The 16,056-nt window shown below is 44.6% G+C and overlaps 1 protein-coding gene across 2 annotated transcripts; it reads left to right on the forward strand.

The window, feature by feature from the left end:
* The first annotated feature begins 191 nt into the window (after positions 1-191).
* Positions 192-10,246, forward strand: fah (fumarylacetoacetate hydrolase (fumarylacetoacetase)). 2 transcript variants are annotated; one of them, XM_027004532.2, is made up of 14 exons: positions 192-389; positions 571-681; positions 786-907; positions 1,213-1,262; positions 1,811-1,901; positions 3,063-3,160; positions 3,816-3,868; positions 4,305-4,404; positions 7,280-7,410; positions 8,208-8,283; positions 8,382-8,428; positions 9,237-9,338; positions 9,496-9,613; positions 9,895-10,246. In XM_027004532.2, the coding sequence occupies exons 1-14, from the start codon at positions 222-224 to the stop codon at positions 9,969-9,971; spliced, it is 1,344 nt and encodes a 447-aa protein (XP_026860333.2). In that variant the 5' UTR covers positions 192-221; the 3' UTR covers positions 9,972-10,246. The 2 variants fall into 2 exon arrangements, with proteins under 2 accessions (XP_026860333.2, XP_026860334.2); XM_027004533.2 differs by lacking the exons at positions 3,816-3,868; positions 4,305-4,404.
* Positions 10,247-16,056: the final 5,810 nt, after the last annotated feature.

The following is a 16,056-nucleotide window of genomic DNA, read 5'->3' on the forward strand; positions in this document are numbered from 1 at the left end:
GATTTGGGGATATCACATAAATCAGTTGGCATATGTTCAAATTATGTTTCTGTATTAATTTTACTGTCCAAGTGTTGCTTTTATGCAAAATCTCATAGCGGATTTGTGCTGAGTCATGTGCAAGCCGGTTTACAAGGTTTTCCACACGGACTTGAGATGGGAGGATATAAAGGCTCGCGCGGGATTGGCCGGCCGTCCGGATCGGGAGGTGGGAGCTCCGTATGGCTGCGGAAAACTTCTGGAAAGGCTTACTCGCACTAGTGCTGCTCACTTTCAACAGTAGTCCGGAGTTCAACTGCAACTTCAACATGTCCTACATAAAAGTTGACGCAAATTCAGACTTCTCTTATCACAACCTCCCTTATGGAGTTTTTTCGACTCCAGACAATGTAAGTTAAAATCCTTTATTTCTAGGCTCAGTTTTATTGGGAAATGTTGCACCATTAACCAGGTCGTCACTGGCAATTTATAAAGATCCCGTCACTGATTATCGGCTAAAGAATATACGGCCAAAGTGTTAAATGTTGTTGCCAATTTCCCCTTTGCATCGTGAATAAATGTCGGTTTCAGTCACGGCACAGGATCGGCGTTGCTATTGGAGATCACATCTTGGACTTGAGCGTCGTTAAGCATCTTTTCAACGGACCCGAACTCGCTGCGCGTCAGGACGTTTTCGACCAGGTGAGCTTTAAAGACCATTTGAAACATTCGCTTCTTTTCGCTGTTAGCCTCCGGTAGCCTGTACCGAAGGCAAAACAAAAACCCACCAGCGCTTCTTTGCACAGCCTACGCTCAACGATTTCATGGGCCTTGGATACGATGCGTGGAGGGAAGCCAGAAGATACCTACAGATGTTTCTATCCGCAAACGAGTCCACGCTGCGGGACGATGTGCAGCTGAGGAGCAGGTACGTAACTAAGTGCTATTGCTCAGAATAAGCATGACGGCTAGACTAAAAGAACAGAAGTCCAGCTGGAGGTGGGCGTGTACTGAGAGACGACGAGAACAAAGTCGCCACTTTCCACATAACATACGATAACAAGTATCCATTCGTTTGTGTGTCCAGTTTGGCTGTTGTATCACCTGGAAAACATGCTCCATTTTTCATACTACTTTATGTGAAACATTTTTTCATGATTTGCTTAATGTGTCTACAGATTGTGTGTGTGTGTGTGTGTGTGTGTGTGTGTGTGTGTGTGTGTGTGTTTCCAGAGCTTTTGTTGACCAGAGCTTTGCAGTGATGCATCTACCGGCTGAGATAGGTGAGTAACAAAGCTTCAAGTTCATCTCTTTATCTCTGTCTCATTTTGTGACACTGCGCCCTTCTAAGTTAATGTAATTACTGGTACTCTCCTTAAACCTGCCAGAAGTACAGTTCCTCTAGGCATGTACCTTGGTATCTAAGATCCAGATCTCCACCTGCTGCTATTCCTTCTGTTCCCATCAGTGGCCAACACTCAACATTTGCCAGAAGAGGGCGCTGTAGATTTCAGTTTGAAACCAATTCCTTTTTTCTCTCTAAACTTTTATCACTTTCTGTTGTTTTGGCGCTACATCCTTATTTGCAAACTAACCCATTATGCAGCTTATAGGTGTGAAGCGCTCCCATGGTGCCCTTCAGATACGAAGCACCTCATCGAACTGGGCTGTAACTCACTCAGTCGCGGTTATCAAGCAGGAAATTCTCCACGAGGTGTAGCGCACAAACGACACGGCGTGTCCGTGTTTGTCCACAGCCAGCAGGTCAGCACTTTGCTGGGAATCTTCCTCTTTATCGCTCCCGTTTCCTCTGTCTTCCTGTTTCCCTTAGGGGACTACACGGACTTCTACTCCTCCCGAGACCACGCCACTAACGTCGGGATCATGTTCCGTGGGAAGGAGAACGCGCTGATGCCCAACTGGTATGCATCAGCCCAGCGAGGCCCCCAGCACCGTCAGCAAGCCTGACGCATTGGTTCCGTCTCACTTTGAACATTTCGGGTGTCCTTGCGGTGCATCGCGCGTAGGGCGTGAGAGACTCAGCTTGCAATACCTTGGAGGAATCCCTCTAGCTCTCTCTCAAACCCCCCCGTTCAGTCTCGTCGCTTTGTATCAAAGCGGTTGAGCCGCATAGCCGCCGTCCACCGTGAGCCCCAGCTTCAGCCCTGCCATAATCTGTGCCTGGGAGTTCAGTGCCACGCGTCTTTACTGTGGTCTTACTTGGAAACACCGGGGGCTCGTTTCTGATCCTTCGAGTTTTTTGCCCGGGGACGGAGCAGCACGGTGAAGGGGCACTGCAGGACAGGCTGTGGGATTCACCTCGGCCTGCTCGAGAGTTCCGGTACCGGCCACGGTGTCCTCGGGCTTGGGTAAACGTGTCCTCGTGCTCCACCGGGAAACGGGAGTCTTAAAGGTGAAAGGTTAAAGGCATTGTATGGGCTTGGAGAGTGAAACGGGCAAGTTCGGCAGCGGGCTCTGATGGGACAGGCATTCCGTTTCACTGCAGTCAAATACCGCGCCGTTCTTGACTGAAACGCAAGGACACGCATTGTTTTGGTCCATTCACAGCCGCACGCAGTGGAATGCAATACAGCTGAGTCGATTTCAAGGTAGTTTGCATTCAGGCTGGACACGTTGTCAGCATTTTTTTTTATTTAACACAAATTCACACACATTGTCTTTTCTGGTGGACTGAGTGACGTTAAATAGGTGGAAGGAAGATTGTATTCAATTCTGAGTTTTAAATGCAAAACAACGTGAAAACAGCATAACAGAGGTCTTGTTTTGCAGCCTGGCGCTCATTCTGCATGTTGCTATTGAAAGGTAACATGTGTACTGCCTTTCGCATTTGCCCACTGTTGTGATTGCATTTCAATTTGGCACGTATCCCTCTCTATAAGATCATTCACACTCTCTCTCATACCTTTTTGGTGGTTTTTGGACAGGGTGTCGGGTATGTGTGGGTCTGCTGTCATGCTGTTATGTGGGGACGTGTCCGATTTGGTGCGCCACTCCACCTGAGGTGGCCTGCTCAGTGGCAGTGTGTCCTGCAGGGAGAGACTCCTAATGTTTCTGCTTCCCAGGCTAAGGCTACCAGTGGGCTATCATGGGAGAGCTTCCTCGCTTGTAGTCTCAGGAACCCCAATCAGAAGACCTCGGGGCCAGATGAGGCCAGACCCAGGTAACATCACTCACATACACACACACACACACACACACACACACACACACACACACACACACACACACACACACACGCTAAAACGTTAAGGTTGTTTTCCTTGTCTCAGTGCTCTGTCCACGGTCCACAAACTTGATCGTTCTCTCGACATGCAACAGCACCCTCTAGTCAGCAGTTAGGCAAATAGACCCAGAGACAATTTGCAAGGGCATTTGAATGTCACACTACTTGTTGGAAAGCCTAAAATGACAAATAACAGTCCGGCCTCCCTTTGAACCACTGTATTGTCTTTGTCTTTTATCACAGAGGACCATGACACAGTGTGTTTCAACTGCAGCCAAGTCATTAGGCCCTAATTACAGAGAGCACAGCCCTGTAACTCAATACCCACAGGGCATTCATGGCAAAAAGTCAGAGGGGACTTTGCTCTCCTAAAGACCCCAGAGGTCGCTGTCCCGCCACACCCGTGCTTTCATCTCCATGACGCCGCCACGCTGCGCTGACCGTGGCTGGGCCGCGACAACCCGGTCGATCCGATCTAGTGCCGCGTTCCCGAGTTTTACCAGGCAGGAGTCTGAGCGACTGCTGCGAACAGCTGTCGGTCCGTGCTGCGCTGACGCATCTCCTCTTCCTCTTCTTCCTCTTTGATTCCCAGCCAGAGCTCCTGTGTTTGGACCATCGAAGCAGTTGGACATTGAGCTGGAGATGGTGAGGGGGTGCTTCCTGTCACCTGCGCTGCTGCAATGTGCTTTCATTCACTGCGTAGATTTGCAAAAGTAACAAAGATGAAAGACTCTTTGTAATGTATGTACGTTTATGTAGGATTATATACAGTGTGACCTTACTTCATGAACACAGCTCAGAACTGTATGCGGCACATGCCTGGTTCTTCTGTCATTATTGAAGTCACAGCTGCTGTGCGTGCGTGTGTGTGTGCGTGCGTGTGTGTGCGTGCGTGTGTGTGCGTGCGTGTGTGTGCGTGCGTGTGTGTGCGTGCGTGTGTGTGCGTGCGTGTGTGTGCGCGCGTGTGTGTGCGCGCGTGTGTGTGCGCGCGTGTGTGTGCGCGCGCGTGTGTGCGCGCGCGTGTGTGCGCGCGTGTGTGTGTGCGCGTGTGTGTGTGTGTGTGTGTGTGTGTGTTCTGTAGGCATTCTTTGTGGGGCCAGGTAACAGGCTGGGAGAGCCCATTCCTGTGGAGCGAGCCCATGAGTACATCTTTGGCATGGTCTTGATGAACGACTGGAGCGGTGAGGCTTCCCCCCCCAAACAACAGCCCCCAATACACCCGGTGGGACGTAGACAGGCAGGGGCGCCGCACAAACGCTCCAAACAAGACCTTCTTCACTTTCAGCTTTTTCTTCATTTTTCTCCCATTTTCGGTCATTGCACCATTCTGGGCACCTTCCCTCGTGATGTTCTTGTGGTGCAGTTCCTGCATGGTTTTGCTTTCACATTCGCATGCCCTGGGAGGTCCGAAAGGGCCGGACGGCTTGGACAGTGAAGAAACTTTCACTGGAACTGAAAAATTGAAACATTCCATAGTCACGTTTGTGGTGATGCCTTGGCTCTGGTGAGGTGCGCCTAGCTCGAGGCCTACGTAAGCGCTCTTCTTCGGCTCAGCGCTTTTTCTTCATGGCTGGTATAACGTATTATTCAGTGATGCAAAACGGGTGTTCATGGTCTGTCAGGTTTTTGCCTTTTTAAACCTCCAGGGAATAATGAGCAAAATATTAAAAATGTTCATACCAGACATGACCGTAATATAAAACATTATGCATAGTTTTCAAGGGAAGCAAAGAAAGGAAAACAACTGCAAAAAACAAAGCAAAACAAAAAAAGAAATTTGCTGGTCAGACCTATTTGAGACTTATCTGTCTGGGCACGGTCCTAATATTCTAATGAGCATGCTTGATTGACATCCCTCTGTTCAACAAATCAAGCCCCCCAGGCAGTTCAGTGAGAACCACACCCAGTGGCGCAAGCTGGGAGAATCATGATTGTATCTCCCTACATTTACAAAATCCACCCTTCTTTGTTAAAAAAATAATAAGAATTCTTACATTTCAAATCCAGTATACTAGTGTTTTTGAATCAAAACAACTACATTTGTCACTATTTATTTAAAGAGAGCATTGCATGCTGAGAGTTGCTATGTAATCATATGAAGTCATCATGTTGCCTCATGGAATTACAGTAGTGAGGAGCAAGTGAACGGCATACAGTTTGTATTCCGTATTTGGAAATGGACTTTTGAACATTTCATGTGGTCATGTAAATTTTTAAGGCATTTCAGTCAGAAGCTCAAGTTAGACATGCGGAGTGATTTCACAATACATAGTTAGCCAGCGGCTTTCAAAATATGGATGTTTTGAGAAATCCAAGAATTAGGTATTTTCATTTTTCCCCAGTTATTTATTTCATGATCGTTCTGTTACGTGTGTATGTAATGTTTTTAGATGCAAAACACCTCATGGACCTGGCCTGTAGCTCACTCGCACCCATTTAAAGATTGTCCACAAGGGGGAGCCATGTAAGAGCGTTATGTAAATACATGAAAACGAAATCCTAGGATTTAAGCAAACACAAAAAAGGCAAGGCTATTTAAGAATATATAAAGAATATTTCTACTATAACGTACAGGTAGGGCCCATTCATTAACGCTGCCTTTTTTTATTTATGTCTGGAGAGATCAGAGCGCTTGTTCTCTGCCTTCTTCCATTCGGATAGCCTGCAGTACGGTAATGGTGACATATTCCATTAGCAGAAGGCAGATGTCCAGAGCTGCCCTCCTCTGGCCTCTGAAATATGGGGCACACTGTACAAAGCTCCTTCTAGCTCGGTCTGTCTTAGCCTCGCCGTGCCTTTGATTCAGTGCTGATTCCCAGCCACGCTATAATGGCCTTTCAGAGTAACTGTCAGTTTGTTTGTTTTTTATTTATTATTATTCCATTGAGCACCCCGACTTCTCCCAACGTCCAGAGAACGAAGATGTCAATGTTATGTTGTGAACTCGTTGGAAGTGAGAAACTCCAGTTACTCCTAAGCCAAGGTCTGCCGGCGGGCACGGAAAAGCATTTGCGGCACTGCTGTGTGCTTGGCGTTTGTTCGGAGATGTTGGCTGAACGCGGAGTTCCTGCTTTCCGAGGCTGGAGCCAGTGTTCTTCAGAGGGGCCGCTGCGCTGGCGTGCAGGGACGTAGCCGAATTTACTGCGTAATCTCATAAGCCATTATTTCAAATGACATGTGCTTGTCTTTAACAAGGTTAATAAGATATCTGTCGAAAAACATAAATAAATTTTAAAAAAAATCAAACAAAACCACAGTTTGTTTGTATTGATAATTTTCAGGATATTTCCATCACTTGATGGGACTTATTGGGAAATATCAGATACCTTTATTCCAAAACAGGTTTTGTCCATGCATGGATTCGACTTCACCAAGTAACATTCCAAGACGGCAAGATGAGCACCACAGCTTTGAAGAAGAATGTAATAATTAGGCAACATGTTCTGTTTTTCTCTCTCTCTTATTTACATTACTGCGTAAGGGCCTGACATTATCTGAGCAGCTTTAAGCTGTTTGGAGGGTTGTGGGAACTGCTTAGACTTTAGCTGCCTGTTAGCAGGTTATACAGCTGTCTGTTCACAAAATGTGTATGCGTGTGTGTGTGTGTGTGTGTGTGTGTGTGTGTGTGTGCAAGCGAAAAAATTAGATCAGAAGAGAGCTGGACCAAGACTGAAATTAACATCACATTTTATGAAACCATTTCTCCGCACAGTTGAGTTAAGCTTTGACTTCTCAGATCAGGAAAGAAATTGGTCACGCATTGAACCATCTGAGTCTGCAGGCTTTTGGTCACTCCGTAAAATATTAACATTATGACTTCTTAACGGAATGATAAGCAGGAATTTCCTGACAAATTGTGGGCATGGAAGTGCATGTCTCTCGTTATGTCTGTATTTCTGGAATGGTGCGTGTTTGAAAGCATTCTGCATCTGTTCTTAGCTGTGCTCGCTGCCCTTGAAAAGCTGCTCAGGCCCACTCGACTGAGTCAGAAGCTTAAAAGTTAATGCTGGAAGTTGATGATCTATAACTTTGTTCTCTCTCTCCCTTCCTCCCTAGCCAGGGACATCCAGGCTTGGGAATACGTACCGTTGGGTCCCTTTTTAGGCAAGAACTTTGGCACCACCATCTCACCTTGGGTGGTTCCCATGGAGGCATTGATGCCCTTCGTGGAGGCCAACCCAGTTCAGGTAATCCAAGCCGATTCTTGCCTATCAGAACCTATCGAGCTCAATCGTTCATACACTGCATGCGGAGGTCCTGCAGAATTCATGACGTAGTGTTACTGTTGGACCTAAAAATGTCTGCACACACAATCCCAGTGCAATGGAGCACAGAAAGAAATGTCAAGAATCCCCTTTATTTTGTTTACAGAGTCCGGTACTGATATTTCCACGATGCTTATTCTGAAGGTTTACTTCTCTCATCACAGCATTGTGAACACAGCATTGCCTATTTATGCTTCATTACGTGTGCATTATTATGTATGCATGTCATATCCGAAAGTCTCAACGTAGTGTCTCAGTAGGCTGGTTGTGAGCGTAGTAATGTGTGTCATATTGGATGGAAAATCGATTCAGTTCTCAGTTCAGACTGGGTTTAGTGTCCTGGCCACATAAACGTGTCCGCCAGACGCTTGAAGCATACTTGTATCGAACTGATCAGTGGTTTAAGGCCACACCACCAATAAATGTAATTGACATGCAGTTATATCAGTCATTGACACATTAGCGCTTCGTTCTCCGCCACGACGGCTCATGCCGTGGAGGAGGTGTGACGGCGTGACAGAGAGGAGCGGAGCTGCACGCCGCACACGCTGCGTATGTGGGGATAATGGAACGCACCCAAACCTGCTCCCTGAGTTGCTGCTCTTATCTCGCGTCACGTGGCCCGTTTGGGTGCATTGTTGGTGCTCGACCTCCCGTGTTTGTGCTTCCCTCCATAAACGTCCCATACATTTGACCTAATGGCGTTTCGACACTTTTAGGACCCGGAGCCCCTCCCATACCTCCTCCACAGTGATCCGTACACCTTTAACATCAACCTCTTTGTCTCCATCAAAGGTACGTACGTGCAGTTAGATTTTATATAACAGTCACTGTATTAAGAGTCTGCATGATGCTCAGCTGTACCTGGCTAATGTATTTCTCGCTCCGCCCAGGGGTAGGCATGACCAAGGCAGCCAGCATTTGCGAGTCCAACTTCAAGGTGAGAGACTGGTCCTGAGCGTCATGTTGGAACACGCCCTGCAGACCTGCCTCTCCAACTGTGCTTTCACCTGCCTCACCCACCCCTCCCCGCCCCAGCCTCTACCCCCAAGGTCAATTACCATACCGTGCGTTCGTTGCCGGAGGCAGCCAGCACTGTCGAGGGCCTCCGAGGAACGTGTTGGTCTCTGCTGACTTAAAGCTGCGTGCTATCGCTCAGTCGGCCGATGCCCGTACCCGCTCAGTGCCAGGCTGGGTGTTATCTGTGCCCGGCAGATGGCTGGCGCACTGCGGTGTTCAGTAACGGCCTCTCCCCGCTGTAACAGCAGATAGACGATGGCTCTGTTGTTTCTAAGGCGTGGGATATTGAGGGGTTTAATCTAGCTTGCTATCAACAACAGTCGACTGGGATTGTCACCAGACATGCTGAACACTGAGAAGCTACTAAAGCTTATTAAGTGTAGTTTAATATTATAGTCGATACAGTCAGTACCTATAGGTTATAGTTTTATTTGATTGAGTTTTAGTGGTAAATGCATACTGTATACATTTAAGGGTTCTTTGCCATATCAAGCGTCACAAGATTTGATTTGCTGATCGGTGTGCTAGTCATGGATCTCATGATTAATGAAATAGGATCAAGTCAAGTGTGCGTGTTTATACGTGTGCGTGTTTATACGTGTGCGTGTGTTTATACGTGTGTGTGTGTGTGTGTGTGTGTGTGCGTGTGTGCGCGTGTGTGTGTGTGTGTGCGTGTGCGTGTGTGTGTGTGTGTGAGAGCGACACTGACATGTCTTGTATTTCCTCAGTACATGTACTGGACCATGAAGCAGCAGCTGGCACATCACACAGTGAATGGATGCAACGTCAGACCAGGAGACCTACTAGCATCTGGCACCATCAGTGGACCGGTGTGTGTGTGTGTGTGTGTGGAAAAGGGAGAGAAAGAGAGGATGTATTATTGGTATACTGTGAAGATATTATTATTTTACAGGTGGATTTGTGTTTGTGTAGTAGCACTGACGTGTGTGTTTGTGTTTGTGTTTGTGTTTGTTCGCGCATGAATAGGAACCCAAAAGCTTCGGCTCATTGTTGGAGCTCTCGTGGAGAGGTTCAAAGATGATTGATCTGGGTGGAGGAGAGACCAGGACTTTCCTTAAGGATGGAGATGAGGTCACCATTACAGGTGGGACTGGAGCGTGTGTGCATGGGAGACGGTTGTGAGACCAAGAAATGTGCATTGAGATTGAGAGTGGGTGGGTGTGTGTGGGTGGGTGTGTGTGGGTGGGTGTGTGTGGGTGGGTGGGTGGGCGGGTGTGTGTGTGTGTGTGCGGGGGGGTTGTATGAAGGCTCTAGTGACTGACCGCACACTGAAGCCAGTACTGTAACTCCTGCTTCACTTGATTACTCTTGTATTGTACCTTATTTATTAAAGATGTCTGCCTCTCTCCCTCTCTGTTCTGGCAGGCTTTTGTGAGGGTCTGGGATACCGGGTGGGTTTCGGGCCATGCATGGGAAAGATCCTTCCTGCCCTGCAACAGTAACATACCCCTCTCCCCATCTCCTCCTCTCTCCTCTTCTTCTCTTCTATCTCATCCCTCCATCCTTCACTCACCCTGCTGAGTTCTTAATGCCTCATCAGTCATGTTCAAATATTCACGACCTCTACAAACCTCTTGCCACAATGAAGGCTACTTGTGCAGGCCTTTAAAGATTTATTTTGGAAATATCAAAGGCTTATTCTCAGTGTGAACTTTACATAAATCAATAATGTGTTTGTTATTGTCAATCTAGCAATAAATTGATTGATTCCTTTTCATTTGATGATTATATTTCATTTTCTGATTAGTTTCTTGGACTTTTGACTGGTACAGACGCAGCTTACAAGCTACACGTTAATAATATCCAGTTCAGCTTGTTTTATTTGGGTCTCGATGTCTTTTATTTGCTCTTTACAACAAGTGTTGGCAGCATCCTCACATGTTGCAGCCTTTCTGTTATGGTTATACCATGCAGACATTGATAGAATCGCCACTCTTACATTTCAGTCAACTAAAAATCAATGCCCATGTTCATCAAGCCTGTGAGCAGCAGTGCTGATCTAGGATCAGTCTTTACTAACGAATCTGGCGATGTGCGTGGCATGTGGATAGAACAAGACAATTGATCGCTCAAACCATAAAGACTTGCTCCTGTGTCAGGGAGTTAAACGCGATTGACCTCCTTATGGCCTTATCGAAGGACACACTGGCTGCCACTGCTTTTCCAAATGGGCTCCTGTTTCTCATTCTGTCCCAGTATGGGTGTGGAGGCTGGAGAAGCTAAGAAGCACTGGAGAAGTACATATTACTCCAACGCCTTCACCAAACTAAACAATTACTCCGTGTGTGTGTGTGTGTGGGTTGGGGAGACTGGCTGAGAGCATCTGTGTGAACTCTGTGAGCTGCGTGGGTATGTTAATTGTGTTCTTTCAAAAAAACAGAAATCTCATCTGTATCAATGCATGTACGTGGATGCGTGTGTGTGCGCATGTAACCAACAGCACACACAGTGTAAAAAGTGTAACAGCATAAAAGCTGTGTCATTAGACTGATTGCCTTTCCTGCACTCTATACTCACCTGCTGTGTTTGGCTCATAATGATTAGTAAGCAGTGTCATTCTGTCATGCATTGCACATCGCTGCTCTGGTCCACATTTAGTCTGACAATTACACCAACAACAACCGATAACTGCCTTCCCTTGGCCCGCAAGCCACTCGGTTTAGCAGTGTTTCCCACCAAAAGAATGAACAATTAAGATCCAAAGATCTTAAAGATCCAAGATTCTGACCTGCTGCATCAGCTGTCTGCTGGCTTTGCGGTATCTTCTGCCTGGTCAATGTACCAAGGGTCGTAGGGATCATAAAGTAGGCAACCCTTCATAGACCTGTAGTTTATTTAACGGTCTTCTGCTGAGATATCTTGAAACACCACCCCTCATCAGACTGAGAAGAGATGCCTCAAAACTCTCTCTGGTGCTCACACCTAGATGGTAGAGTGATTTTTGCCTACCTGTCTGTACAGCAGAGCCCTTTTCAGATAAACTAAACAACCTCCTCAACAAGCGCTTGACGAATACCTAGCCATTTTGACAAAATTAGTTAATCACCAATCCTTCACTTACCTCTTTACACATTTGTGCATTTAAAAAATTATACATTTTCCATGTGTATATTCCCTCTGACATGGTTCGAGCTTAATGATATCCTTAGACTCAGTCTTATACTAGTATAAGGATTTCATCCTTGCAGACAGCTCAGCACCATTATAAGTCGCTCTGGCCAAGAGCATCTGCTAAATGCTACAAAGGAAAGATCATCTCTCAAATGCTTTGGGTCCAGGTAGTGGCTCAGGGTTGGAACTGGGAACAGACGCTGCTGATCCTGAGGTGGCGTGCATCTTCTGCGGTCATGGTGTATTATGTGGTTGGACTGAATGTGAGTTATTCTCACTGCACTCTCTGTGTCTGCCTCAATAGACGATTAGCCTGTTATGGACGTTGTTCCATGACCGGAGTAGGTGGGAGGCTGTGGACAGTGGATTTGACCTTAAACTCGCATGAAGGAGGAAGCGCACGTGAATGATGAAAACACGTCGGGCCAGTGTACCTTCACTCCTAGCGACAGTCTGCTAGGATAAGACCACTAGAAATATTCAATTGTTAGCTATAAATAATATATTCCAAAGATAGAAAAACATGTATTTTCATGGTATCCATTTGTGCTTAGGCTTGAAAAGTCAGGGGATGATAACATTATTATGTGTAAAAGCTCAATTTTGTTGATGTTTGAATGTTCAAGTGATGGGGGGCCAACAAGAGGTCGTATTTTACAGCTGAATTTTCCAAAGAATGCTCATTATTCTCCTGCACAAGGCTGAACTGCTCTGTTAAATCTGTCGCTAACGCTGTGCAGTGCTTTTCTACTGAGGACATCATTAGTCCTGGCCAGCAGTCAGCATGTTTAATAACACGGGTTGACGGGACACACACACACACACACGTTTAAGGACGGGGACTTATCACTTTCCATCTCATCAATGCACAATTTTACAATTTATGATCCTCATTAGTTAATTTCTTATCCTCTTTAGGTCCAGGGTGCCAACATGTATAAAAATTATCTCTTCTGATAAGAAGAACTGCTAATCGCACTTAAGATCCTAAAGTGTTGCAAAATTGCCTTTAAGCTAGAGCTTGGAACAGTCTATGCTAAAGGCCATTTCAGGGCTTTTTGATCATCAGAATTTGTATGATTCCTGGTCCAATCTGCAGACAAGGGTGGGGAAGGACTCCTTTTTTTTTTTTATTTGAGAGAGAAGGCCAAAATTAGGGCATGGAGCTTTTGAGATGAGTATACTCTAGATCCTAGTTCTAACAAAGCAAAGCCATTTAAAATCTCTTAATTCTATACATCAATTATACATTATTATACTGAAACATGCCCACAGTACAGCTGCCCGGCAAATGCAATTGGTCGGGGTGATTAGCAGTATGAAAATAAGATCCGGCTAACACATGCTCATAATTTCTCATCCATTTCTAGCTTCTTTAGCTTTCTAGGGCATTTCTTTAAAGGCCAACACCAATGAAAATCACATTTTTAACCTTTTTAATAATCTGTCAGGTGTTTTTCTACATTCTAGACGACAAGTAATGTGCAAAATAAGCAGTGAATGCCATGGCTGAGCATTTGAGCTCTTTTGGAACTGTCTTTGGAACTGCCGGGTAACTATGACAAGCTCAAAACCATTGACAGCCAGGGTTTCAAACTTAACAAGCCTAAGTAACAAATTCAGTCATACAGGGTATCATTAGCATGATATGCTGAAACCAGGGGTATCAGAGGAGAATCCAAGTGTAGTAAGGGCAGTGATAGCTCAGTGGTTAAGGTACTTAACTTGTAATTGGAAGGTTGTTGGTTCAAACCTCCCACCTGCCAAGGTTCCCCTGATGGGCCCCTGAACAAGACCATTAACCCTCAAATTGTACGTGTGATAATTGGAAGTTACTTTGGATAAAAGTGTCAGCTAAATGTAGTAATATTTTACAAGCTAAGTTTCACTGTTTTCAAAATGGGACATTTCTGTTTTTGGTTGCAAAATTGCAAAAGGAACTTTCCTGTATTCTCTAAAATGAGAGATTAGAAAATCGGATTGTCGCAGCCAAACTTTCACAGAAACTTTTATTATAAAGGAAAGTTGCGTTTTGCAACAAAACGTACTGAAGCTAGACAGTCCCATCCATTTATCCTGAGGACATGGCGAGTTCAAGCCAACACGTCGGTCAGCCAGTAATTTAGTTTTATTTTTGTGTTTCATCTGTTAACTGTGTCCAACAGATCTGCAGTGTGCTAAATAATGTTGCGCAACAATAGCCTGCTACATTACACAATGATTGATGTCAAATGCTGACAGGACATTTTTATAACGGTCGGGAATGTTGACAAAGAAGGTCCGGGCAAACTTTCCTGAAAGCTCTAAACTCTAAACTGCTGAATTAAATGACGTATTCTTACTCATAGGGCAGTGTCACAAACACCCACAGGGTGTGTGTGTATATATATATATATATATATATATATATATATATAATAGTAAGATAACAGATATGAACTACATGCTTTTCTCTGGAGACTTTCTATGATGTAAGGGTTACTTCCATTCAGTACATCTGATGCTGATCTTTGTAAGGTGTCTAATTTGTAAGAGATGTACAGATCATGGTAGTTTAACATGAGCAATACATTCTTAGCTATTTGACAACATAGTCAAGCTGAAGGCTCGTGTTATCTGTTACTATTATGTTTCTAATGTAGAGAGTGACACATAAATATATCACCATGTTGATTCATCAACTTGTAGGTGACCCTGTACAATTCACTCTTCTTCTTCTGAGTTGCTTTCCGGTTCAAATATTGAATTACTTCAATATTACCATGTGTTGTGGTGTAAAGTACATTAGCTAGCAACACATAAAACAAGTAGTTTTGTGTGTGTGTGTGATGAGCAGAGTCGAAGGTGCGCAGGTAAGCTCACGCTGCATGCAGAGGACTGGGCGGGGACAGAGGCGGGATCTATTTGCATATTCATAGATCAGCACGTATTGAAGGCAAAGGTGTAGCATTATAGCTAAGCCACTTTTAGGGCATTATAGGGATTTTTATAGGATCTAACTTGTATAAATGTGATTTTGATTAACAGAAATGAGGTTTTAAGGGTTTAATGAATAACAGGAAAGATACTTTAAAGCTTAAACTAGCATTTACAGTCCTTTGGTGTAGTAATACAGCCATAATATTTCAGACCTTTTGCATGAAGTTTTACTGTTAATTAAATCAAGCCATGGGGCCAAACGCACTTCTGCTTGGCTTGTTTACAGTTATTGACTTGAAAACCTCACACTGCCACTCACATAATGTAGTGCACCGAGCAGCACACAGCATGCAATATTGAAGCTGGTGGCATCTGGGCGGACTGAGGCTCTGAATGGCTGCCAATCAATTACATCAGCCACATGACAGTGGTATAAAAGGAATACATAGTGATACACATGGCTGTGCCCAGCCATGCAGAATTGCTAATATATTTAAGTTATATTCTACTGTAAATGTGAGCTATTTCAGAAGCACTGACTCCTATTAATATTGTGGCACTGGGGAGTGGACTACCCCAGCACTAAAATAAACTGTGTATAGTTAAGTGATTTAAATATTTACAACAACAACCAATGGGTGCTGGCCTGTGTTTGAGGTTCTCACCATCGCCGAGTCTCCTATACAGAACAGTAGGCTCTTCATTCTCAGTTTTCTATGCAGTAGCAACTAGTATAAGAGAAAAATGAGTAGAATTTCACACTGAGTGCCACAGCTTGAGACCGAGACTGGAAAAGGGAAGGCACTGTCATGTGTTCTGTTCAGCACCACCACTACTGATTTCAGCATGACGGCTTCTCCTACCATTAGAATTAAGTGAAGTGCAATTGCCATTGGTGCCCACTGCCATTACATTTTATGTGCCAGGAGCATTCATTATTTGGATTCTTTATTGTGCAGTTCTTCACATAGAGAGACTTCTTCAAGGTGGTAATCAGTGTGGACGTGCATGTGCAAATACACACTACTGGTATGAATAAAACGTTCAGCAATTTGGAGTAGGCTAGGTAGTATTTCTTTAGATGGAAATAAAACCTATGTAAAACACCATTATTTTAAATTTTATAAATCCATATAGAACAGACAGGAATAAAGCATACAGAAGCATAATGGTTTTAAAAGGACTTTACTTTGTAACGTGGGGTAAAGGAAAATATCCACAGCAGAACATTCTGGGTTATTCTTACGCTATTTCTTATTTTTCTAAAAAAAATAATAATAATAATAATAATTATATATATATATAAAAAGAATAGTGATTTTGAACTAAATAACTGCACCCCTTATGTGATGTAGCGGTGTATGCAGTTTTAGCAACCCTCTTGTTAGGGTATTAATAGTCATAATTGCATTTTTCCGACACAAGGTAAATGCATATGTTCCCTAGCGTGGCTACCAGACGCAATTTATAGCACAACGAAACTTTGACTCGGGCTAA

The sequence above is a fragment of the Electrophorus electricus genome, chromosome 1 (assembly GCF_013358815.1).
Source record: "Electrophorus electricus isolate fEleEle1 chromosome 1, fEleEle1.pri, whole genome shotgun sequence".
NCBI classification, from domain to species: domain Eukaryota; kingdom Metazoa; phylum Chordata; class Actinopteri; order Gymnotiformes; family Gymnotidae; genus Electrophorus; species Electrophorus electricus.